General features: G+C 47.0%; 1 protein-coding gene across 1 annotated transcript in view; it reads left to right on the top strand.

Moving 5' to 3' along the window:
• LOC121848556 overlaps window positions 1-24,261 on the top strand; it is a 35,465-nt gene extending 11,204 nt beyond the window's left edge. The window contains exons 2-3 of the mRNA XM_042333212.1: window positions 19,316-21,441; window positions 22,162-24,261. Coding sequence (XP_042189146.1) covers window positions 19,332-21,425 — 2,094 coding nt within the window. The 5' untranslated portion in view covers window positions 19,316-19,331 and the 3' untranslated portion in view covers window positions 21,426-21,441; window positions 22,162-24,261. The remainder of the gene's footprint in view (window positions 1-19,315; window positions 21,442-22,161) is intronic.
• The last annotated feature ends 2,847 nt before the right edge of the window (window positions 24,262-27,108 follow it).

Genomic DNA, 27,108 nt, shown 5'->3' with positions numbered 1-27,108 from the left:
CTCCATTGCTCCGGCTCCGGTCTGCTCCACATCCCCCGCCCCAATCGCCCTACCATTGGTGGTCGGGCCTTCAGCCTCTCAGCCCCGAGGCTCTGGAACTCTATTCCCCAGTGCCTTCGCCGCTTCCTCCCTCTCCTCCTTCAAGGCTGGTCTCAAAACCTTTCTCTTTGACCGAGCCTTCAGCTCCCCTCTCGACTCTCTACCCCCTCCTCGCTCCCTCCCTTCCCTCCCCTCACCCTGACCATTTCCCCCCTCCTCGCTCCCTCCCCTCCCCTGACCATTTCCCCCCTGCTCGTGTCATGACCCAACTGTGCAGCGCCTTGGGACGTCCTCCTGACGTGAAAGGCGCTTTATAAATGGAATCTTGTTGTTGTTGTTGTTAGGCTTACGTTTTCTTACTCCACACACCTCGGTTTACCTAACAGTAAGTAGGAATGCAGTTGTGAGTCGATTGTTGGAATGTTTTTCCGGGGGTAATAATCCCTTCAAAAAATAAAATAATAATTTGGTGACTCAATCCACAACACTTTACCCCGTGTCTGCGGATGACATCGCCAAGAGGGCGCATACAGATGAGAGCTGGAAACAGCAATTACTGTGTGTCAGCCTGACTCAGTCACTGTGTGTCAGCCTGGCTCAGTCACTGTGTGTTAGCCTGGCTCAGTCACTGTGTGTCAGCCTAGCTCAGTCACTGTGTGTCAGCCTGGCTCAGTCACTGTGTGTTAGCCTGGCTCAGTCACTGTGTGTTAGCCTGGCTCAGTCACTGTGTGTCAGCCTAGCTCAGTCACTGTGTGTCAGCCTGGCTCAGTCACTGTGTGTCAGCCTGGCTCAGTCACTGTGTCAGTCTGGCTCAGTCGCTGAGTGTCAGCCTGGCTCAGTCGCTGTGTGTCAGCCTGGCTCAGTCACAGTGTGTCAGCCTGGCTCAGTCACTGTGTGTCAGCCTGGCTCAGTCACTGTGTGTCAGCCTGGCTCAGTCGCTGAGTGTCAGCCTGGCTCAGTCGCTGTGTGTCAGCCTGGCTCAGTCACTGTGTGTCACCCTGGCTCAGTCACTGTGTGTCAGCCTGGCTCAGTCACAGTGTGTCAGTCTGGCTCAGTCGCTGTGTGTCAGCCTATCGACCCTTTCTCTCTCTCCTCTCTCACCACGACTGTCCGCAAACCCAAACCCACCACCTGCTCCCTCGATCCCATCCCCACCTCTCTCCTCATCTCCCAGCTCCACCTTCTGGCCCCTCTCCTGTCTGATTGGGCAGGTAGGTGGCAGATGAAGTATAATGTAGGGAAGTGCGAAGTCATCCACCTCGGGAGCAAAAACAGTAGAGCGGGTTATTTTTTAGAAGGGGAGAGATTGGAATGTGTCCCAACCTTGACTAACTAGAGAGGTTAGGGAAAGAATAAAATAAAATAAGAGGGACTTGGGTGTCCTTGTACACCAATCACAGAGAGTTAGTCTGCAGGTGCAGCAGCAATTAGGAAGGCCAACGGTTTATTAGCATTCATTATGAAAGGATTAGAGTTGAAGAGTAGGGAAGTCTTGCTGCAACTGTATAGGGCCCTGTGAGACCACACCTGGAATACTGTGTGCAGCTTTGGTCTCCTTATTTAAGGAAGGATGTACTTGCCGTGGAGGGGGTACAGCGTAGATTTATTAGGTTCGTACCAGGGATGAAGGGGATGAGTTACAAGGATAGGCTGACCAATTTTGGCCTCTATTCTCTAAAATATAGAAGAATTAAATATAGATCATCAAAGGGCAATGATAGAGTAGATAGTGGGAGATTGTTTCCCCGGTTGGAGAAACTAAAACTAGGGGTCACAACCTTAAAATCAGAGGCAGCCCTTTCGCACTGAATAGAGGAAGAACTTCTTCACTCAAAGGGTGAATGTATGGAACTCGCTACCGCAAAGGACTGTTGACGCTCAGTCCTTGAATATATTCAAGACTGAGATAGAGAGATTTCTTGTTGCAAAAGGGTTTAAGGGAAATGGGGATAAGGCAGCGACAGGTTATCAGCTGGAGTTAGATTAGAAGATCAGCCATGATTGAATGGCGGGGCAGGCTCGAAGGGCCGAATGGCCTACTCCTGCTCCTACACGTTATGTTATGTTATGATTGGGAGAGCTTTAGAGAACAGCAAAGGAAAGCCAAGAAGCTGATTAAGAGGGAGAAAATGGAATATGAATATGAGCAAGGAACATAAAGACAGATTGTAAGAGTTTTTACAAGTACATAAAGAGGAAGTGAATGGGGGTCCATTGCAGGCAGAGACAGGAGAAATTATAACGGGAAATAAAGAAATGGCAGAATTATTAAACAAATATTTTGCTTCTGTCTTCACGTTAGAGGATACTAAGGGGCAGAGAGGCTGAATGCCCGACCACCGATGGTGGGGCAGGCCAGGCAGGGGCATGGAGAAGAGCGGAGCCTGCTGAGCAGAGTAGCAGACAGGTTGATAAGGGGTTAGCAGGTCAGAGAGGTAGGAGGGGGCAAGGTCGTGGAGGATCTTGAAGGTAAGCTTGAGAATTTTGAACTTGATCCTCTGAGGGATGGGGAGCCAGTGGAGCTGGGCGAGAGTGGGGGTGATGGGGTCACAGAGCCTGGTGCACGAGAGGACATGAGTTACAGAGTTCTGGATGGTCTGCAGCTTGTGGAGGGAAGGGTTGGGAAGGCTGACAAGCAGGACATTAGCATGGTCGAGCCTGGCTGTAATGAATGCATGTATGTGCTTACGGTGGCCTGAGGGATTAGGCACTGGCAGTCAGGCAATGTTGCGGTGGTGGGGGAAGGCAACAACAACAACAAAATAACATTTGTTTAGCCTCTTTCAAATCAGAAGGATGTCCCAAGCAACTGGACAAGCAGTGTTTCAGACACAAGCTGGGGTTTGGGATTGGGGAGGGTGGAAGGCAGGGAGGGAAGTGGGTGATCATTGGTGGACAAGTGGGGTGGGCAATGTGAAGAAGCCGGAGCCCACTGAGTGGACGGAGCAGGCAGGTTGGTAAGTGGTTAGGAGGTATGGGGCAGCAATGGCACAGCGAGCTTCTAAGGTGAGCACCAGGATCTTGAACTGTATCCTGTATATGCCGGTATACTGAATAACTGTATATGCCTGTATGTAGGTGTAGGACAAATGTCAAACCAAAGATACAGAAGACAACCAAATAGAATATAGGAAGTGCAGGAGAGGTTTGAAAAAGGAAATAAGAGGGGCAAAAAGATTATACGAATAAAGGTTAGCGGGTAACATTAAAGGGAATTCTAGACAGAATGGTAAAATGGGCGACACATGGCAGATGAGTTTCATTGTGGAGAAATGCAAAGTAATGCATTTTGGTAGAAAGAATGAGGGGCGGCAATATAGGCTGGTAATACAATCTTAAGGGGGGTAAAAGAACAGAGAATTTTGTTAAAATACTGCGCCCAGTTCTGGGCACCACACTGTAGGAAGGATGTTAAGGCATTGGAAAGGGTGCAGAGGGGATTTACGAGGATGGTACCAGGAATGAGGGACCGTGATGATGAGGAAAGGCTGGAGAGGTGAGGATTATTCTCATTGGAGCAGAGAAGGTTACGAGGAGATCTAATAGTGGTTTTCAAAATCATGAGGGGATTTGATAGGTTAGAAAGAGACAAACTGTTCCCACTGGTGGGTGTGTCGGTGACTCGAGGTCACAGATTCAAAATAGTCTCTAAAAGAAGCCGAGGGGAGGGGAGAATAAATTTTTTCACGCAGCGAGTTGTTCGAATCTGGAACCCATTGCCTGAAAGGGCGGTGAAGGCCGATTCAATAACTACTTTTAAAAACGCGGTGGACGGGTATTTGAGGAGGACGGGTTTGCAGGTTATGGGGAAAGGGCTGGGGAGTGGGATTGACATTACATTGCTCTATTCAAAGAGCCGACGCAGACTCGATGGGCCAAATGGCCTCTTTTTGTGCTATACGATTCTATGATTCTATTCTAACTCTAACTACAAGACAATCTGGTTTGTCTCACAGATACAATTATCTTTCCCTTCCAACTCTCCCGAATCTAACCCCCAACTCAGTGCAACTGTTGAAGTCCCAGTGCCTTGTGACATGCTCCTGATGTGAAAGGCACTGTATAAATGCAATATCTTATTGTTCTACACTATTGTCCAGTAGTCCCAGGTCAGCTATAGCACAGATAGATAATAGCAATAACAAACCTTGTATTTAACAAAGCAACTTTAACATTGGAGTGATCTTCCAAACCACACAATGTGTAGTGGAGTGTCTCTGTATTGTGTGGGTGTACATGGCAGCAAATTGGCCCACGGGTCATCTGCAGCGTGGTTTAGAGATAGAATAGGGCTCCCTGTCTGTCCACAATCTGGGTCATCATAGCAGACAGAGTAACTCTTCTTCTGCACTGTCCAGCCACACTCCCGGGGTAAGGAAAGAGAAAGAGTAATGCTCTCTCTACCCTGTCCATCCACACTCCTGCAACAGGTTAGAGAAGAGCTCCCTCTAGACTGACCAACCATACTCTCAGGCCAGGGTTAGGAATGGAGGAAAGGTCCCTCTGCACTCTAAATTCCCCAGTCCCAGTTTAGGGTTACAACAACAACGTGCACTTATATAGCACCCTCCACACAGGTTAGAGTGTGAGAATCTTGAAGTTGATTCGGTGATGGGAGGCCAGTGGAGCGTGGCTAGAACTGGTGTGATGGGGGTACGGAGCTTGGTCCAGGTAAGTATGTAGGCAGCAGAATTCTCAATGAGCTGGATTTTTTAACAGTGGAGTTGGGGAGACCGGCGAGGAGTGCATTTGAATAATCCAGGAGGGACGTGACAAGTGCATACACGAGGTTTTCAGCTGCATTTGAGATAAGGTACGGAGCATATAGATGAGGAAAAGAAGGCAGCCAAGGATGGAGGCCTGGTGTTCCCCGCAGGTGACTGGTGACCAGCAGCTGGGTGGGCCAACGCAGCAAGTGGGGAACTTCATGTGGGTGATTGAGAGGGAGGGAGAAACGGGAGTAAAGGAGGTGATAGACAATGGAAAACAGTGTCATTGGGTTGTTTAGCTTCCAGGATGACTTTGGAGTAAAAGTCAGTTTCAGCCTGTGACAGGGAGAGGCTGTAGGTGCGGAGGTACTCGAGCCACAGCTGGCAGTGAATCAGGCGACCGGGTATCTGCCATCTGCGTTCAAGCATCAGGGTTTGGTTTTAAGTGAGCGGAGATGACTGTTTTGTACCAGGGGGAGTGGGTGGATTTGGAAAGAGCCTTGGATTTAATGGGAGCCAGGGAATTGGAGGTTGTGGAGAGACAGTCATTCAGCAGCTTGATGACTGCCTCAGGATCACTGCGGGTTAGAGATAGAGTAACTAACCCTCTACACTATCCATTCCCCATGCCCAAGTCAGTGTTAGAGTCAGAGTTGTACACTGTGCGACCGGCATGCCGAGCTCTGGAGATGTACTTACGTGTGTGTTCTGAGCAATTTGTTGTCACAGACAGTTGTTTGTTTGGAGCTGGAAGAAGATCGGCAGCTGTGGAGTGTGAGGTGAGGAAGTTCTGGTTTGTGTGATGGGGTAAAGCCCAGTTTATATGGAGCTGCTCAGGGAGAAGTGACTGCAAATCCTCCAGTGGATTGGCGGGAGATTGACGTCTGATCAGATTGTTTGATTTCCAAAGAAATGCTATGCCCTCAAAAGCGTGTAATTCTCAAGAAAATAATTTTCATTTGAAACAGCTGGCATAAGGCCAACAATTCTTATCTCTTTCCTGCTCTGGAGCTGTGGTGTGTGAGTAATGCGATAGGGTGCAGTTCTACAGGTTAGTGGTTAAAGCACTCGCCCCTCAAGTCAGAGACCTGGGTTTGATTCCTGGCAGAGCGAAATGTTGAGCAAGTTTCCTTGCTCCATACACATCTGTTTACATAGCAGTAAATAGGTAATGAGTTGTTAGTCAATTGGCGGATTGGTTTTTCGAGGGTAATAAACCCTTCAAAAAAATAATAAGGCATAGTTGAGGAAGAAGGTCTTCTAGGTTGGACTTCAAAGAGAGAAGTGAGGGGGTGAGGTGGAGGGATTGCGCAATAAAGTTTGATAGTTTGGGAGCAGCGATGCTGAATGCCCGTTCATCAATGGTGGGGCAGGAAGTGTGGGGAACCTGAAGCAGGATGGTGTCCACCAAGTGGAGGGAGTGGACAGGCTGGTACGGGGTTACGAGGTCAGCGAGGTCGGGGAGAGCAAGTCCACGGAGGGCTTTTAACATGCGAATAAGGGTTTTGTACTTGATTCTCCGAGGAATGGGGAGCCAGTGAAGCCGGGCAACAAGATCGATGGTGCGCCCAGGTGCAGGAGAGGACACGAGCTGCAGAGTTTTGAACACCATGCAGCTTGTGAAGGGAAGAGTTGGGAAGTCCAGTGAGCTGGCAGTTGGGCTCATCAAGCCGGGCAGTAATAATAATAATAATAATAATAATCCTTGCATTTGATATAGCGCTTTTCACATCGGGAGGACGTCCCAAAGCGCTTCACAGAACACACTGTAAAGAGAATTGACTGTATATTTTTGGGCGAACGCGGCAGCCAATTGCGCACAGCAATGTCCCACAAACAGTCGTGGATTGAAAATGACCAATTTATTATTGTTTTTGGTTTTGGAGGGATTATTATTAGGCTCTGTGTGGAGTAAGGAAACTTGCCCAAGGTTTCGCCCTCTGCCTGGAATTGAACTCAGGCCTCTCACTTGCAAAGCGAGTGCTCTAACCACTGAGCTACTGGACTCCATGAAAGCATGGATCAGGGTCTCGGTGGCCAGTAGTGAGAGGCAGTGGCGGAGGTGGGCAATGTTCCAGAGACAGGGAAAGGTGCAATGGGACACAGAGCTATCCAATTTGAACCGCTCCCCCATTCTTTCCCCGTAACAATGCAAAGTTTTACTTTTCGAATGTACATCCTGTAGCTCAGTGGAGTCCTGTAGCTCAGTGGTTAAAGAACTTGCTTCGCAAGCAAGCGACGTGGGTTCGATTCCCGGCAGGGTGAAACGTTGAGCAAGTTTGCTTGCTCCATACACCTATGTTTAACAAGCAGTAAGTAGGAATCCAGTTGTTAGTTAATTGGCGGAATACTTTTTTGGGGGTAATAATTCCTACAAATAAATAATAAAATGGTCACCTCAATCCATGATTGTGGGACACTGCTGTGCGCAATTGGCTGCTAAGTGCTATGCACACAGAGATAGGTTCCCATTGAGTGAGGTAAGTAATCAATTATTATCAGATTTCTCTGAATTGGGGTTAATAATCCCTTTAAATTTTTTAGCTGGTTAGACTTCACTTTACAGTGTGTTCTGTGAAGCGCTTTGGGACGTCCTCCCGACTTGAAAAGCGCTATAGCAAATGCAAGGATTATTATTATTATTATTATTCCAATACATGGGAATGTCCATGTGTTGGTGGGACACATGGAGCTCAGTTTGCTTTGGATACTCTTTAGCACAGTGATGGGTTTCCGGCTGTGTCAGACACGGGGCTGACCAAAACTACGAAAGTGGGCGTGAGAGGCTTGACACCCAGGGGGAGAGGCAATGGTGGAGGCTGCTGTTGTTGCACAGGTGCAGGAAACCTGAGCGAGTGACTGTCGGGATTAAGGCAAATTAGAAAAATGATGAGACATGAAGAGTTAAACAGCCTTCTCCAGGGAGAAAATATCTGCGTGAAATACGATATGAAAGGCGCAATGTAAATATAACTTTGTATTGTGAGGTGTTCTAGTCCGGCTCCACTGGCTCCCTGTCATCAAATGGATCGATTTGAAGATCCTCATACTTGTTTTCAAATCCATTCATCCCCTGGCAACTCTCCACCTCTCTGACCTGCTTAACCCACATCACTCTTCCTCCACTCGACTGGCTCCGACCTCCTGCAAGTCCCTTGTTACCTCCGTTCCACCATCGGTGGCCGCGATTTCAGCCACTACCCCCAAAACTACCTTCACGCAGCAAGCTGTTGTTGTTGTGTATTTAGCTGTTCTGGAAGTTGAACTCAGGCATAAATAACAAGGAAACTGAATCCTATGCACACAGAGAAAGAGTCTGTGAGATGTGTGCAGATTTTAAGACTGATGCTGCCAGTGCCCGAGGAGCGGAGGCGCTGGCGCGAGCCAATCAGGAGGGCCTCAGTCTTTCTGACATTGAGTTGGAGAAAGTTGCCCCTCGTCCAGGACTTGATGTCGGACAGGCAGTCGGTCAGGACACAAGTAGTCCTGGAGTTGAAGGTGGAGGCAGAGAGATAAAGTTGAGTGTCATCCGGATACATATGGAAATTTATCCCAATCAAGTTCAATTAAAGTCAATCAAGTTTATTTTGTCAACCTATCATTGTTGGTCCCCCACCTTTTGTGACACAAACCAGTTTTCCCCATTGAAAACCGCATTCTCCAATGTTTTTGAGTTAATTGAAAGCAACCATACATCAATATCCTGGAACAAGTTGTTGCTTGCCAGCTTTATAATAATAATAATAATCCTTGCATTTGATATAGCGCTTTTCACGTCGTGCGGACGTCCCAAAGCGCTTCACAGAACGCACTGTAAAGTGAATTGACTGTATATTTGTGGGTGAACGCGGCAGCCAATTGCGCACAGCAATGTCCCACAAACAGTCGTAGATTGAAAATGACCAATTTATTATTGTTTTTTGTTTTGGAGGGATTATTATTAGGCTCTGTGTGGAGTAAGGAAACTTGCCCAAGGTTTCGCCCTCTGCCTGGAATTGAACTCAGGTCTCTCACTTGCAAAGCGAGTGCTCTAACCACTGAGCTACAGGACTCCTTTGCTCTTTCCTCCCCCGACAATAACAACAACAACAACTTGGATTTATATAGCACCCTCCACGCCTGACGGCATCTCAATATCTCAATGAACCACTCCAGTTAGTTTTACATGCTGCCCATAACACAGAGACAACATCGCATGGCTCAGTCACTGTCTTTCCCCTCAGGCTACTGAGACCGAGATCCTCATCCACATTTTCATCACATCCAGGGTCGATTATGCTAATTCTCTGCATATCCGTCTTCCCAACTGTTCCCTCTACAAGTTACAGATTATTCAGTGCATGGAATCTGCAGCTCATGTCCTCTCCCACACTGAGCTCTGTGATCCTAGCACCTCCACCCTCGGCCGGCTCCCCTGGCTCCCAGGCACAATATCCTCATCCTCGCCTCCTAAGCCCTCCACGAACTTTCTCCTATCTACCTCTTTGACCTGCTAACTGCATGCCGACCTGTGCGCTTGTTCTGCTCAGTGGATTCTGGCCTGTTCCACAACATCGCCGGCCCGCCCCACCATCGGCAGTCAGGCCTTCAACTTCTCTGCCCACAACCACACTTTGAATTCCATCCCACATCCCCTTTGCCTCATTCCCTCCATTGCCTCCTTCAAGGCACCTCTCAAGTCCCTCTTCATCGACCACCCTCCACAGCCTCCAGATCCCCGATCCCAACTCCCCCTGCTAAGGCCAAATCCCTGACTGTCCAGCACCTTGGGACGTCTTCCCAACATGAAAGGAACTGTACAAATGTAGTTTTGCATTGTATCATTTCACCAAATTGCTGCTGCACCTTCTCTAATGTAAACCTCTCTCCCCTCTTTCAAATCATGCCTGAAAACTTTCCTCTTCGACCATGCTAATGGTCACCTCCCAACTCCCCCTGGAGTTCACTCAGGCTTCGCCACTGTTAAGCATTCTGAGAAACTATCCTTCATGGAGGGTGCTGCATAAGAGGAAGTTGTTGATGTTTTTGTTGCCACAGTTTTGCCCATTCACTCAATCTATCTAAGTCCATTCGTATCTTCGTGCTTCTATCTTCATAATTTACTGTACCTCCTAACTTTGCATCATCTGCAAACTTGGATATCAATCTCTATTCCTTCATCCAAGTCATATATAAATGGTGAAAAACTGAGACCCTAATACAGACCCCTGGAGAACATTACTTGTCATGTTCCCCCAATCAGAGAATGTTCCTTTTATCCCTACTCTCATTTCCTGCCTCCCAAACAATTACCAATCATGTCACAAGGTTACCTCCGATTCCATGCACTTTCATTTTTGCTGATAACTTCTTGTGCAAAACATTATCAAATGCCTCTGGAAGTCCACATAAATGACATTCAGAGATACTTTTCTTATCCACCATGTTAGACCTCCATCCCACAGTCTCTTCAACTTGCCCCTTCCTTGTCTCTTTCAAGGCCCGTCTCAAGATTCTCCTCTTCTACGAAGCCTTTGGTCACCCTCCTACCCATACTCCTACACCCTTGCTCTCCACCCCTCCTGATCCCAACCTACAGCACAGGTGCAAATTCTGACAGTTCAGCACCTTGGGACTTCCTCATGGAGCTGAAGATGGAATGTTGGTCTTGGGCCAGATGAACAACAACAACAAAATTATTTTTGTGTAGTGCCTTTTACTTTGGGAGGACATCCTAAGGCACTGGACAGTCAGTGTTTCAGATACGACCTGGGGTCAGGATTGTGGAAGGTGGAAGGCGCGGTTAGGCAGGATGATTGAAAGCACGGTTGAAGAGGAGGTTCTTGAGATTGTTCTTGAAGAAGGAAAAGGAGGGGGCGAGGCAGAGGGAATAGGGATGGAATTCCAGACTGCAGGGGCAAAGTGGCAGAAACCACCAATTGTTGGGCGGGTGAGGCAGGAAATATGAAGCAGGCCAGAGCCTGCTGAGCAGGGGGAGCAGGCAGGATGGTAGGGGTTTAGAAAGTCAAAGAGGTAGTTGGGAGGCCGAAAGAATGAGTTTGCAAAGTCAAGCCTCAATGTTATGAATGCATGTATGAGGGTTTTGGTGGCCTGCACTGTCAGACAGTGGTGGAGCCGGGTGATGGTGTGGAGGTGGGGAAAGGCCGAACGGGTCATGCCACAGATGTGGGCCAGAAAGGATAGTTGAGGGTCAAACAAGATGCCAAGGTTCCGGACTGGCTTAATAAAGTGGAGTGTGCAGCCCTGGATGGTGATGCTGTCAGACCTGAGATATGGAGGCATTGACGGAAGCCGGTCAAGAGGGCCGCGGTCTTGCGGACGATCAACTGAAGAAAATTAGCTCACATCCAGGACTTGATGTCTGACAGACATTCTGTCAGGACAGCAGTGGTCCTGGAGTCAAGGGTGGAAGCAAAGAGGTAGAGTTGGGTGTCGTCCACATACATGTGAAGTTGACCCCATGTCTATGGATGATGTCACCGAAAGGCAGCCTGTAGATGTTGAAGAAGAGGCCCACCAGCAGGCCACCAGTTTGCGCAAGCTGAAAGCGGTCCACAGACCTTTCTCAAATAGAAAATCCAGCCTGCGGCAGCCAAAAGGTTCAACAACCCTGGTCTAGTCTAGAGATGAGATGTTATACCAATGCCCAAGTACCTGTTCAGGTGGATGTTAAAGATCCCATGGCAAACTTCAAAAAGAGAATCGAGTTTTTCCTGGTGTCCTGCCCAACATCCCCCAAATAAAATTAGTCATTCACTTCTGGCTGTTTGTCAGCTGTTGCAGGGCATAAATTGTCAGCCACATTCACCTACAAACCTACATACAACACACTTTACAGCAGCTCTGAGCAAACTGTGGCCCTCGGGCCCATTGCGGCCCCAAGGTTTTTTTTAACATATTTGCACACTGTCCCTCCACAAGTGGGCAATGTGCAAATATGTTTAGTAAACGTACTTAGAATCACATTAACATCTAAATAAGTCATATTCATGTTGTGCTTGCTATTTGGAAATAATTACAGAGCGAAGTATTGACTCGTAAACATGTCCCGTCTGTAAGCGTGTACATCAACCCCGCATTAGGGATAGTCAGATGTCAGTTGTAACAGTGATACTCTCTTGTTTGACCTGTACTTTCCACCGCATATATGTGCTATGACCCGCTCTGCCTTCCTCTTCGCTTTGGCTCTGCCACTGCCTCTCCCCTTTGGCTGACAAATACCTCATCCATGGATTTGTCACACCTGGACTTGACTACAGCAACTCCATGTTTGTCGGCCTTCCCAACCCTTCCCTCTACAAGCTGCAGATCATTCAGAACTCTGCAGCTCATGTCCATTCCTGCACCGGGCTCCGTGATCTTGTGACCCCCGCTATCTCCGGCTCAGCTGCAAATCCCTGATTATCCAGTGGCTTGGGATGTCCTCCCCACAAAATTACATTTGTATAGTGCTTTTCACATTGGGAGAATGTCCCAAGGCGCTGGACAGTCAGGGATTTGGACCTGAGCTGGGGGTTGGAATAAGGGAGGGTGGAGGGCAGGGAGCGTAGGAGGATGGCTGAAGGTGGTGCAGTTGAAGAGGAGACTCTTGAGACGGATCTTGAAGGAGGCAATTCAGGGTTGAGGTGGAGGAACTGCAGGATGGAGTTCCAGAGGATGGGGCAGAGTGGCTGAAGGCTGGGCATCCAATAGTGGGGCAGGCGAGGTGGGGTACTTGAAGCAGGCCAGAGCCCACGGATCGGAGTGTGTGGGTAGGTTGATAGGGCTTGGGAGGTTCCAGAGGTAGGGGGGAGCAAAGCCATGGAGGGCTTTGTAGGTGAGGACTAGGTTCTTGAACTGTATCCTCTGTGTGATGGGAAGCCAGTGGAGTTGTGTGAGGATGGGTGTGACAGGGTCACAGAGGCTGGTGCCGGAGAGGACATGGGCTGCAGAGTTAGTTCTGGATGATCTGCAGCCCATGGAGGGAGGAGTTGGAGAGGCCGACAAGCAGAAAGTTTACGTAGTCAAACTTGGATCTCATGAATGTGTGAATGAGGATCTCGGCGGCCTGCAGTGTGAGACAATGGCGGAGCTGGGAGATGTTGAGGATACTTATAAAAACTTATAAAAAATTGGACGGGTATTTGAGGAGGACGGGGTCAGGGTTACAACAACAACGTGCACTTATATAGCACCCTCCACACAGGTGAGAGTGTGAGAACTTGAAGTCGATTCGGTGATGGGAGGCTAGTGGAGCATGGCCAAGACTGGTGGGATGGAGGTACGGAGTTTGGAGACAGTGGCGGAGCTTGGAGATGTTGAGGATGTGGGGGAAGGCAGAGCGGGCCATGGGACAGATGTGGGCTCGAAAGGATAGTTGAGGCTCAAACAAAACATCAAGGTTCTCCACTGACTCAGTGAGGTGGAATGTGCTTCCTTGGATGGTGATGCTGTTAGTGCCTGAGATGTGGAGGCGCCGATGGGAGCCAATCAGTTGGGCCTCGGTCTTATTGACATTCAACTGTAGAGAGTTGTCTCCATCCAGGACTTCATGTCTGACATACATTCTGTCAGGACAGCAGTGGTCCTGGAGTCGAGGGTGGAGGCAGAGAGATAGAGTTGGGTACCATCTGCATACATATGGAAGTTGACCCCATATCTGCAGAGGTAGCATATAGATATTGAAGAGGAGGGGACTGAGGAAAGAGTCCTGAGGAACGCTGCATGAAATTGTGTGGGGGTTTGAGGAGAAGCGGTTTGTGGAGATGAAGTGGAGGTGGTGTGAGAGAAAGGATCTGAACCATTCAAGGACAGAACCATGAAGGTTGAGGTGAGAGGAGAGGCGGTGGAGAAAGATAGAGTGGTCAACGGTATCGAAGGCAGCAGAGAGGTCAAGGAGTACAAGGAGAGAGAGGAAGCCCTGGTTGCAGATGGACATAATGTCATTTGTCACTTTAACCAAGGCTGTTTCTGTGCTGTGGGCGAGGAAGGAGGGAAGCTGGGAAGCAATGACTCGATCCAGGGCCTTGGAAAGGAAAGGGAAGTTGGAGATGGGGCAATAATTTGAGAGCAGAGATGAGTCCAGGGAGAGTTTTTTAAGGATAATAATAATAATAATAATCCTTGCATTTGATATAGTGCTTTTCACGTCTTCTAGATGTCCCAAAGTGCTTCACAGAACATACTGTAAAGCGAATTGACTGTATATTTGTGGGCGAACGTGGCAGCCAATTGCGCACAGCAATGTCCCACAAACAGTCATGGATTGAAAATGACCAATTTATTATTGTTTTTGGTTTTGGAGGGATTATTATTGGATGTGTTGAGTAAGGAAACTTGCCCAAGGTTTCGCCCTCTGCCTGGAATTGAACTCAGGTCTCTCGCTTGCAAAGTGAGTGCTCTAACCACTGAGCTACAGGACTCCATATATAGGAGAGATGCTGGCCATTTTTAGAGGAGTGGGAATGGTGCCAGTGAACAGGGAAAGGTTTATGTTGTTGTTGAACACGCACATAAGTACTTCTACAGAGCTCGGCATGCCGGACGCACAGTGTAGAGTGTGTGTTACTCTGTCTCTAACTCTGACCTGGGCCTGGGGAACGGACAGTGTAGAGGGTGAATTACTCTATTTCTAACCCGCAGTGATCTTGATGCAGTCATCAAGCTGCTGAATGACTGTCTCTCCACAACCTCCAATTCCCTGGCTCCCATGAAATCCAAGGCTCTTTCCAAATCCACTCACTCCCCCTGGTACAAAACAGTCATCTCCGCTCACTTAAAATCAAACCCTGACTCTTGAGCGCAGATGGCAGATATCTGGTCTCCCGATTCACTGCCAACTGTGGCTCGACCTCCGCACCTACAGCCTCTCCCTGAAACTAACTTTTATTCCAAAGTCATCCTGGAGGCCAAAAACAACCCAATGACACTGTTTTCCATTGTCCATCAAGTCCTCCATGCCACCCCTCAAGGCGCCTTTATCCTCACATCAAATGCTAAGTGTGTAGATGACCTTTACTTCTTCACCTCAAAGTTTGAAAACATCTACGACTGCATTGATCTCCCTCTCACCCCCCAACTTGGTCCTGTTCCACCTCACCCAATCCATCCACACCGCCTTCTCCCTCTGCCACAGCTCCTGCAACTCCCCACCTCATTACAATCTTTTGCACACTTTCTCCCTCCTCCCTCTCAATCACTCACATGAAGTTCCCCACTTGCTGCGTTGGCCCACCCAACTGCTGGTCATCGGTCACCTGCGGGGTACACCAGGGCTCCATCCTTGGCTGCCTTCTTTTCCACATCTATATGCTCCGTACCTTACCTCAAATGCAGTCGAAACCCTCGTGCAAGCATTTGTCACCTCCCTCCTGGATTACTCAAACGCACTCCTCGCCGGTCTCCCCCACTCCACTGTTAAAAATTCCAGCTCATTGAGAATTCTGCTGCCCACATAGTTACCCGGACCAAACTCCATACCCCCATCCCACCAGTTCTGGCCACGCTCCACTGGCTTCCCATCACCGAACGATCGACTTCAAGATCCTCACACTCTAACCTGTGTGGAGGGTGCTATATAGGTGCACGTTGTCGTTGTAACCCTGACCTGGGCCTGGGGAATGCACAGTGTAGAGGGATATCTTTCCTCCATGCCTAACCCTGGCCTGAGAGTATGGTTGGTCAGTCTAGAGGGAGCTCTTCTCTAACCTGTTGCAGGAGTGTGGATGGACAGTGTAGACGGAGCATGACTCTGTCTCTTTCCTTGCCCCGGGAGTGTGGCTGGACAGTGCAGAAGAAGAGTTATTCTGTCTGTTATGATGATTCAGATTGTGGACAGACAGAGAGCCCTATTCTACCTCTAAACCACGCTGCAGATGACCTGTGGGCCATGTACACCCACACAATACAGAGTCACTACACTACACATTGTGTGGTTTGGAAGATCATTCCAATGTTAAAGTTGCTTTGTTAAATACAAGGTTTGTTATTACTATTATCTATCTGTGCTATAGCTGACCTGGGACTACTGGACAATAGTGTAGAACAATAAGATATTGCATTTATACAGTGCCTTTCACATCAGGAGCATGTCACAAGGCACTGGGACTTCAACAGTTGCACTGAGTTGGGGGTTAGATTTGGGAGAGTTGGGAAGGGAAAAATATTGAAGCTGCAGCTATAGAGAAGATCTTGCAATGGATCTTGAAGGAAGTGAGAGAGGAATGATTCATAGGGACTCTGGGATACAGTCCCAGAGAGTGTGGCAGATAGGTTGTAATCCTGACTCGGCAGTGTGGAGCGGGTAGGGCGGGGGCAAGGCTAGTGCCCGCTGAGTGGAGGAAGTGGAAAGATTGATAGGTTTAAGAAGGCTGCAAGAAAAACAGAATTTTAACGAAATATAAACAATATAAATTGCATTTATATTTTGCTTTTCATGTCGGGAGGATGTCCTAAAGTATTCGACAGTGAAGGATTTGCACTGTGCTGGGGATTGGAGTTAAGGGGGTTGAGGGCAAGGGGGTGGGGTAGGAGGATGACCAAAAGAACCAGATAGAGAGAGAGGGGGAGAATCAGAGTGAGAGAGAACAAGGATGAGATTGGATGGACTGAAGTGCCTTCTTCATCCAAACCAAGCTTGTGATCTACTGAGTCCACATATCCCTGTAGTGCACGTGGGAGGAATGAACACTCTTTCCCCAGAGAGACACATTCTGCTCACATAATCTCAGAGAGTGAATGTGGGTGAGTCCAATGGGCAAAAATATAAGATGGTGAATGGCACCTTTCACATCAAGAGAGACGAGAGCATTTAGTATCTAGAATTTCTTCATGCAGAGGGTGGTGAAGGGAATGAGTGGAACTCGCTCCTGGATGCCATGGCTATAATAATATAAAAATAATCCTTGCATTTGATATAGCGCTTTTCACGTCTTCTCGACGTGTCAAAGCGCTTCACAGAGTATGCTGTAAGTGAATTGACCGTATATTGGTGGGCGAAACGCGGCAGCCAATTGCCCACAACAGTGTCCCACAAACATTCGTCGATTGAAAATGACCAATTTATTATTGTTCTTTGCTTTGGAGGGATTATTATTAGGTGTGTGGAGTAAGGAAACTTGCCCAAGGTTTCACCCTACCTGGAATTGAACCCAGGTGTCTCGCTTGCAAGGCGAGTGCTCTTACCACTGAGCTGCAGGTCTCCGGTTGAAGGAAAAAGCATCAATTTATTTAAGAGAAACTTTATACACAAAAGGGAAGAAGGGTTGAGAAGAGGGTAACTGAGGAGTTTAGGAGATGGTAAAGAGGGGTGGAGAGAAGGGTTTAGGAGAAGGTGATAGAGGAGTGTAGGAGAGGGGAATAGAGGTGTTGGGATTTCCGATCCCGTGGTTAGGAAATATGACTCGACAATCCAAATATGGTGTGTAGCAAGGTTTATTATGAACAAAGTGAACACCACTTACATTAATAAGTATGCTATAAATGTCTAACACATCATACTACCAGTCTTTGTATAAATTCACGAGACCCCTTTCTTTTTCTCCTTAAAGGGACCTTTTGTCTCTGGTGTCTCTCTCTCTCTCTCTCTCTCTCGGGAACTTTCTTGTCCTTCCTTTCATTCTTAGAGGTGGACTAGATCAGAACACAACTTGCATTATGCTATAATTGTTTAACACATCATACTACCAGTCTTTGCAGACATTCATGGGACACCTTTCTTTTTCTCCTGAAAGGTGCCCCGCAGCTCTGGTCTCTCTCTCTCTCACTCGGGAACCTTCCTGTCCTTCCTTTCATTCTTAGAGATGGACTAGTAATACTCTTTCTCTAGTGTCTTTTCCTAGGGCCTCCCTCCCTACTTCTGGTACTGCCATGTACTCAGGTTAATCAATCATTTGGCTTGGTGCCAGCCTGATTGATGAGGTCTTCTCTTTGTCCTGAATAAGATAGGAGATTGATCAGTTTAGGTCTGTACGTGGTGTTTATTTATTTTGTTATGTACGTTCCTTTTAAGTGACTGGTTATCTCTTATCAACATCTCAGGATGGTACCAAAGTCCTCCAGTTTAAACAACTTACTCGTTAGTTCGCTATTCTGTTAGTTGGCAGTCCCTGTTAGAATGTAGAGACATATTGTTAAGCTGAGATCCTGTGTCGACCGGTACTTTGGTCCGTTACTGCTACAGAAATGTGGGTTTGGTTATACCCTGACAAGTGGTGACCTCGTGCCCTTTTTCAAGGCTATCTTGTTATTCCTTCAAAACCAGAGAGAACCAGATGTGTCCTGTCCCATGACCATCAGTATTTTCTCCATTCTACATTTGTTCATTAATGTTTTATTATTATTCGACTACAACTTCTATAATCTAACAGACAGATGTGGGAGAGGGTAATGGAGGGGAGTAGGAGGGGGCAATAGAATGGTATAGGAGAGGGAAATAGAGGGGTGTAGGAGAGGGTAATAGAGGGGTTTATCATATATGTCTTATGCAAAGTTAAGTACAAGTCGGATTTTATATAACTGATAACAAATAAGTACTGAGTTGGCTGGTGACATTAAGGCCAGCTTTCTGTACCATGTCTAATCCATGCATAAAAGCTATAATAACCTTTCTTTCCATATCCAGTTCTGCACACTGCTGTACCTCGTGTGCACAAAACATATCCTTTGCAATGAATTGCACAACACAACAGGTTTCAACACAGAACCCATTTATTAGAATATAAACTGTTATAAAGTCAAACAGTATTAACACTGTAACTGAATTATCAATCACTTTTTAAGAAAATGATGAATCAGACATAAACCCTCAATTCACTCTGCCTGATCTCCCCCATTCAATGTCTGTGGTTTCAAATCGAATTTGGAGCCCATGTCCTTTGGTTCTATTTCAGGATTTCCTTTGCAAAATTGGAGAATCTGGAAGTTCTGCTCAGTCCTTGTCAGTAAATAGCATTTAGTTGGGCTGTCTGGATTGCCTGATGCCATGATGGTTGGTCAAAGCCTTGTTTTATGTACTTGTTCACTGTTCTGTATTGGGCATGTGGTCCTTTGGTAATGCAGATGGTGAATACGTATGACGAGTGGGGAATTAGGTTCCTGTGACTGTCTCACATGGAGCTCTGCGTTTGCTGATTCAAGGCCGATCAGTGTGCATGCATAAGGCTCCGCTTCACTCTCCACGTAATCAGACATTCCTCCCTCCCCACCCACCCCATGTTCTCAATTGAAGCTCTTTCCTCACTCAGCATCAGCTCCCCCNACCCCCCTCCGCTCCCATCCAATTTCCTATACCTTCACTTTCATCATTTCCCAAATGAATCCCACCACCACTCCCTTGGCCCCATCCCTACAGCCCAGCTCCACTTCATTGCCCCGAACCGACATCAACCTCTCGTTGGCCACTGTCACCGTTCCCACCTCCTTAAAAATAGCTGTCATTACCCCCACTCTCAAAAATCTTCCCTTGACCCATCACTGCCATCCCATCTCCAACTCTTCTTTTCTTTCCAAGGTCCAAGCTCTATCCCCAGGGCACCGCTATAAATACAATTGCTGTTTGTTGACAGTTTTACAAAACTGTTTATTTGCAGTGACCAAGTGGACACCATGACAACTGAAACTAACACTGTGGCCATGATCAACAACACCCTGAGAAAGATCTCCAAGGCTGACAATGTCAGACAAGACACGGCATTAATGATGAAGCCCTACAGCAACTGGGAAGAGTTCTTGATGCCAGCACCCATCGCTGTGTCCATTTTAGGTGAATTGATATTCATTTCAGCAAAGGATGACTTTCCCATCGATCAGAACATGCCCAAAGATGGCTACCAGTACATTAGATACCCCCAGTCGTTCCGTGCTTGTCTGGTGCAAGTCAGCAACCAAGGGTGGGAGGCGTTCAACGAAGCCCACAAGAACATGGATGGCATACGGCTTCACTCTTTGACCATTCCAAACCATATAAAGAACTCGGTGAGGATCCTAATGCAAGGAAATAAAGACATGATTCACACACTCCTCCCTAAAGTACTGAGGAATGTTAGCTCATCGGCAGAGTCCTGCCTGAGTCTGGCAACATCTGTGGAGACCAAGTTTAATGCAGTGATGGTTCTGGTCAATGAGCTGTTGGAGGCCTGCACTAACTCAAGAGGTGCCCATGAGCAGAGCCTGGAAGAGGTCAAAATGAAAATGAAAGAATATAAAGTCAAAGAAGAGTCCGCAAAAGCAATGAAAGAAATGACACTGAATCAGGAGAAGTTAATGAAGAAACAGATGGAACAATGCCAAGAAGATTACAAATCAGCACTTAATTCTATGCCCAGTGGCTGGGAAGTTCTAGGAATGAATTTTGTTGACGGATTATTGAATACTGTCAACACCATCACCTCTACACTACCATCCATTATAAAAGGCTTCGCAGGAGTCTCTGATAGCACATCAAATGGACCCCATTCGCCACCGCTCTCTGGCAATGACTTACTAAAGTCAGTCAAAATCTTGAACAAAGGCAATGAGGTTTTGAATTGGATTACCCCTCTTGAAGACTTAGTGACCAAGGATCAGAAAATCGACATGAAACTTGTGATTAACCAGAAAACTGGGGACTTGAATACAGACTGGGCGAAGGGTCAATTAGTCAAACTGAAAAGTGAATTTGAACAGGAGGAAGACAGTCAGCCTAAACAGAGGGCCATGGAGCTGATCAACCAGGCCATTTCGGTTTATAGCGAGTTTGATAACCTGAACAATAACCCAGAGGATGAGAAGATGATGAGCAAGATCATCTCGCAGATAAATCCAGTCTGTAACAAAGCGCGCAAGTTCAGCACCTACTGCGCAGCAGCGAATAACTCTTCCGGGTTAAATGTCCAACCACCACAGATGGCAAAGGCAGACAGCGAGGAAAGCACTGGCCGGGTAGGCGCTGGTACTGCAGCTGTAAGAAACGCCAGGTTCAAAATCCAACAGACGACATCGATGTTCCAGAAATCACAGGAAAGTTACGAAAAGAGCTTCCAAAACCTGATGAGAAGCAACAAGGAACTGGCAGAAATCTTGGCTGGGATGAGGAGGTGTGAACTGAAGGAAATAGACTTTGAGACAACCATTCAGATCCTCATGAAAGGACTTGATGCCTTGGGGAAAGTTAAAGAGCAGTGGGCCAAGATGATTTGTTTCTTCCAGATGTTATGCAATCTGATTAAACTTTGTCTTGAGTCTGTCAAGAATTTTGTCTCCTACACTGAGACGGCTTCCGAGCTTCCTCTATATTCTATGGCCTCTTTCATGAAAGATATGATCTATACAGAAGCGTTTCAGGCTACTAACATCATCAACATGGTCCATATGATTTCTGATTCCTACGTAGAAATATCTAGTGAGTTTCTGATGGATCGAGTGAGCAGTTTGGGAAGACTCATCGCTTTGGATCCAACAAAAGATGGGAATAAATTTGACGTTGAACGTAATAAGTTACATAGTGACTGTGACAAGGCTTCCAAAGGGATACAGGAGCTGATAATTCGGAACAAGGAGGAGTACAGCAGGAACCTGGAGAGCAGAGTCAAGACAATCAATGAAAACCTGGAGGCCGTGCTCCCTCCTGTGTCTGTAGAAGAGAAAAAGATGATTGAGTACACAGTGAATCAGGGAATGGACGAAGCGACTAAAGACATGTCAGATGACATTGATATCTAAAGATAAAGGATTACAGGTAATTATAATCCTCACATTGATACGATGCCTTTCACATCAGGAGGACGACTCAAAGCTTTTCAGAGGAATTACTGTCAGTAATAATGATAATAATAATCCTTGCAATTGATATAGCGCTTTTCATGGCTTCTGGACATCACAAAGCACTTCACAGAAAATACAATAAAGTGAATTGACTGTATATTTGTGGGCAAAACACGGCAGTCAATTGTGCACAGCAGCGTCCCACAAACAGTTGTGGATTGAAGTGACCAAATTATTGTTGTTTCTTTCTTGAGGGATTATTATCAGGTGTGGAGTAAGGAAACTTGCCCAAGGTTGCGCCCTGCTGGGAATCAAACCCAGGACTCTTGCTTGGAGATGGGTGCTCTAACCACTGAGCTACAGGACTCCATAGTGCAGTAAGCGCTTGTGATGCTACCCCACATGAAGGACAATCTATCAATGCAAGTTGTTATTGTTGTAATGAAAACGGGAGCTAATTTGCACAGAATAATATCTCACAAACAGCCATGGAGTTTTATCTGGGGATTTTCAGCCCCAGTGCTGCAATGACACATCAGCCTAAACTGTAACGTTCAAACCCTCTATGTGGGGCTTCAATCACAACCTACTAACTCCGAGGCCTGGGCCTACCAACTGTGCCAGGCCCACCCCAGGTACTGGGGATGTTTCACACCAAAATGTTCATCTCTTCTCTTTGTTTTCATTCTTGCAGTTCCTTCAACTTTCAGCCATTGCTGCCGTGACTGAACCATTGAGAAAGAGGCTTCACCGGACAATTCACACACTGAAAACTTCAGCCTTCCCACCGGACAAACAGAGAGGACAACTCACTCCATTGTTACATTCTTACACGTGCTCAGTGATTTGAGTCAGATAACTCCTCATTCCAGTTAGTTTAAATCTTTGCAGTCATCGTTCCCATAATAACATTTGAAACAGAGCCATTCACATTAGGACATCCCAAAGCACTTTTACAGGTTTCACTGTAATATCTCGTGACCGTATATTTTTTAATAACCAAATTACACACAGCAACAAACAGCCATGAAGTGAATACATTTTATTTGGGGTTTGTTGGCTGAGTGAAACTCCCTTCTGCCATTGGACCTTTAATGCTAGCAATGCACTCCCCCCGGGCACTGTACTAAAGTGTCAGCCTGGACTGTGAGCTCAAAATCCCAACATGGGTTAGAAACTCACAACCTCTGACTCAGACAAAAGTGCTGCCAACTGAGCCCAGCTGACACCAATGTGCTGGCGGGCACCAGGTTGCTTGTGACCTGCTGTCATTTGGCTAATCTGGTGTATCACTGAAGAGCTGCCCATTCTCTCTGAGCGGGAATCAGCGGCAGGTCAATGGCAAGAGGCCCTGTGTCACTGCCCACTCAGTGCAAAGGACCAGATCCATCACTGAAATGTTCACAGTAACTTCTCTCCATGGTTCAGTCACTGTTCAGGTTAAAAGGAGCTAGAGAAGGGAACCTGACCCTCATCCATTACTGAATCAGGTTCGCATCTCATGCTTTCACTAGTAGAACTTTCACCAACGCTTTTCATGTTAGAAACACGCAATAGCTTCAACATTAAATGATATTAGCAAATAAGAGATTATCAGATTCTTACACATGTGATGGGCCATAGGCAATGAGTGGCTTCTGCACATGCTTCATCATTCAGCCTCCTTCTCTTTCCATCTCTCCTCATGGCTGTCTGTCTCTTTATTCCCATAGCTCTATTTCTGATCCTCTTTCACTATATCTCGGGGAGTGGAGGCAGGGGGGGTAAGCAGAGTCTCCCCGGGCCTGAGCTGTCATTGAACGTCAGAATCATGTCCACCATCTGTGACATCTCGATAGTCCAGTTCCTCAGCGAGTCAGCTCCGCAGTACTCCAGTTCACTGCTATTTGGAGCAGCAGAACATTCACTGAGAACTGGGATTCTTCACACTCAGCTTCTGTTAAACGCTGCAGATTTTAGCTGGTTAAATTCCAGCAGTTACACCAATGCACACCTTGGCTTCCCCAAGCCTTGGCTTTTGCCAACCTGAGCCTAGAACTCTCCAGAGTTAGGTGAGCAGGATGTGTCTCTCCGAGGAGCTGCACACATTCCATTCCAAGTTTAGCTGGAATGCATGGAATTCTCTGAGTGGGATACTCTCAAGCACAGTGATGGGTTTCTGAATGTGTTAGCACCCGCCGACCAAAATATACATCATTCTGTGTACCGTACTCTTTATCTCTTTCCAGTTTTCTCTCTCTTTCCATCTGCTGATTCTTTACTGATTGTTTGCTTCCATCCACCCATACCCCTTTCTGTCTCTCCATATTCCACATGCTTTCACTCTCTTGCTCTATCTATCTCCCTGTCTCTCAGGTTTGAAGGAGGACTTGTCTCCAGAAGCTGCATTATTAACTCATTGAATGGGAAATTGAATCAATAATTGTGGAAAATATTGTTAAAAGGTGGTGGGAAATAGCAGAGAAGGGGTTGGGATGAGTAACTCCAGTGGAGGACTTCACACCAACACAGGCCGATTGGCCTCCTCCTGTCATGTAATGTCTATGATTCCAGGGTGGGGAACAATAACACTGGGTGTAGTGCCATGTGCAGCTTTTGTAACCAATGCTCTGCCTACCAGTCATGTATGATGTTACTGTGTATGAAATAAAAGACTAAATGTGCTTCTAGATGTTGCCAGGCCAGTTGCAGGCTGATGGATCAGGACATATGATGTACACTAGGATTGGAGCCTGTGATCTGTGACCTGTCTGGACCCTCTATAGTCATTAAATAAGTCGCTGTCACTATTTCACTCTGTGTCCAGTCGCTGTCTGCTTGTGTCTGTTCTGCTCTATGTGTGTCTGCATTCTCACCCGTACTAAACTCTACCCCATCACACCAGTTTTAATCAAGCTTCACTGGCTCTCCATCACTGAACGGGTCGATTTCAAGATCTTAACACTCAACTTCTAATCCCTTCATGCCCTGACATCTCCCTACCTCTCCGACCTGCTTACCCCTCCACCCACAACACGCTGCCTGCATTCGACTGTCTACAGCTTTGTGCATATCCCTCGTGCCCTCCGTTCCACCAATGGTGGAACAACCTGGGCATCTTGTTCGACCCTCAACTGTCCTTTCTTCCCCATATCTGTGCCATAACCCACTCTGCCTGTCCCCACCTCTGCAATATTGCCCGACTCCACCACAGCCTCACTCCTCAGGCCACCAAAACCCTCATTCACGCATTCGTCACCTCAAGGCTTGACTATGGAAATTTCTTCCTTGTCGGCCTCCCCAACTCCTCCCTCCACAAGCTGCAGATAATCCAGAACTCTGCAGCTCATGTCCTCTCCTGCACCAACTCCAGGAACCAATCACGCCCATCCTCGCCTGACTGCACTGGGTCCCCATCTTCAGAGGATAGAGTTCAAAATCCTTGTCCTCACTTTCAATGCCTTCCATGGCATTGCCCTCTTCCACCTCTCTGACCTGCTAACCCTCTATGAACCTATCCACTCCCTCCATTCAGCAGGCTCTGGCCTGCTCCATATCTCTCTGCCATGTGTCGCCCATTTTATCATTCTGTCTATGTCTTCCTGCAGTCGGCTCCTATCCTTCTCACTGTTTACCACCCGACCTAACTTTGTGTCGTCTGCAAACTTGTAGATGGTGCTTGCTATACCCAAGTCCAGATCATTTATGCATATTAATTAGAGCAGTGGTCCTAATACCGATCCCTGGGGGACACCGCTGTACACTTCCCTCCAGTCAGAAAAGCAGCCGTTCACCACAACTCTCTGCGTCCTCCTGGGACGTCCTCCTGACGTGAAAGGCGCTTTATAAATGGAATCTTGTTGTTGCTGTTGTTGTTGCTTTCTGTCTCCCGGACAGTTCTGGATCCGCTGCCACTCTCCCTTTTATACCATGAGCTTCTATCTTTCTTACAAGTCTTTCATGTGGCACATTGTCAAATGCGTTTTACAGTCCATATAAACTACATCAACTGCACTGCCATCATCCACCCTCTCCATTACCTCATCGAAAAATTAAATTAGATTTGTTAGACAAGATTTGCCTTTACCAATCCATGTTGGCTGTCCCTAATTAACCCATATTCTTCTGAATGAAGATGTATTCTGTCCCGGATTATAGTCTCCAGGAGTTTCCCCACTGCTGATGTTAGGCTGTACTGGCCTGGAGTTCCCAGGTTTGTCCTTCTGCCCCTTTTGTACAGAGGAGTAACATTGGCCACTCTCCAGTCCTCTGGCACCACTCCTGTGTCCAACGAAGATTGAAAAATTGTAGCCAAAGCCTCCGCTATTTGTACCCGTCCTCCCATAGTAACCTTGGCTGCATCCCGTCCGGACCGGGACTTATCAACCTTTTCAGTACTTCCTCTCTGTTTATACTTATCCTGTCCATTTCCTCTGCCCTCTCCTTCGATACTGCGGCATTTGGTGCTTCCACTTCTTTTGTGAAGACAGATGCAAAGTACTCATTCAGCCCATCAGCCATTGCCCTCTGCTTCCACAATAAGATTTCCCCCTTGGTCCTTAATTGGACCCACCCTACCTTTGACTAACCTTTTTCTCTTGATATGCTTGTAAAATATTTTGAAAGTTACCCGCTAACCTTAACTCGTACAATCTTTTAGGCCCTCTTATTTCCTTTTTCAGACGTCTTCTGCACTTCCTATATTCTGTTTGGTTTCCTTCTGTATCATGGGCTTGACATTTTTCACACGGCTCCTTTCTCTGCTTCATTCTAGATACAATTGCATTCGACAACCAGGTAGATTTGGAAGCCATATTTTTCATTTTGTGGGTATGTTTTAATTCTGTCCCCGAGCTATCTCATCCTTGAAGACTTCTCACTGCTCTTTGGCCGTTTTTTCTGCCAATTTTTATTTCCAGTCCACCATCGCTATGTCCCCTTTTAACTCACTGAAATTTGTCCTCTTGAAGTTGAGTATCTAAGTACCTTAGATGGTTCGTTGTCTCTTTCCATTTGCTCTCTGAATCTAATGATGTTGTGATCACTATTGCCCAGATGCTCTCCCACTGAAACCTGCTCCACTTGCCCTACTTCATTCCCCAGAACTAGATCCAGCACTGCTTCCTTCCTCATTGGGCTGGAAACGTACTGATCAAGAAAGTTGTCCTGTATGCATTTTAGGAATCTTTCCCCCTCCTTGCCCTTTGCGCTGTTGTTTTGCCAGTCTATGTTGGGATAATTAAAGTCCCCCATTATCACGACTCTATTGGCCTTCATCTGTCTGAGATCTGCTTCCAGATCTGCTCATCTACTTCCTTCCCATTATTTGGTAGTCTATAGTTTACCCCTACCAGCGTCACAGCTCCTTTTTTGTTCCTTAACTCTAAAAATGTTGTAACCATTCTGCCACTGTCCCTTTTACTGCATGGGCTTCAATTTTTCTAATTAGTTTATTATGTGGTGCGGGTGGGTTGTGGGGGTGGGGTGGCAGTGGGGAGTGGGGGTGTGGGGGTGGAGTGGAGGGGCGGTGGTGGGGTGGGTGTGGGGCTGGTTGTTGGGGTGTTAGCATCCAGTGTAAAGAGCTGTGAAACATTCCTTAAAAGAATGTGTCACAGTTTACAGTTAAAAAGGGGCAAAGAGATTGTATGAGAAAAGATTAGCG

The sequence above is a fragment of the Callorhinchus milii genome, unplaced genomic scaffold, assembly GCF_018977255.1.
Source record: "Callorhinchus milii isolate IMCB2004 unplaced genomic scaffold, IMCB_Cmil_1.0 Scaffold3, whole genome shotgun sequence".
Taxonomy (NCBI): domain Eukaryota; kingdom Metazoa; phylum Chordata; class Chondrichthyes; order Chimaeriformes; family Callorhinchidae; genus Callorhinchus; species Callorhinchus milii.
Note: the sequence above shows the minus strand (reverse complement) of the source record. Positions and strands in the feature narration are given on the sequence as shown.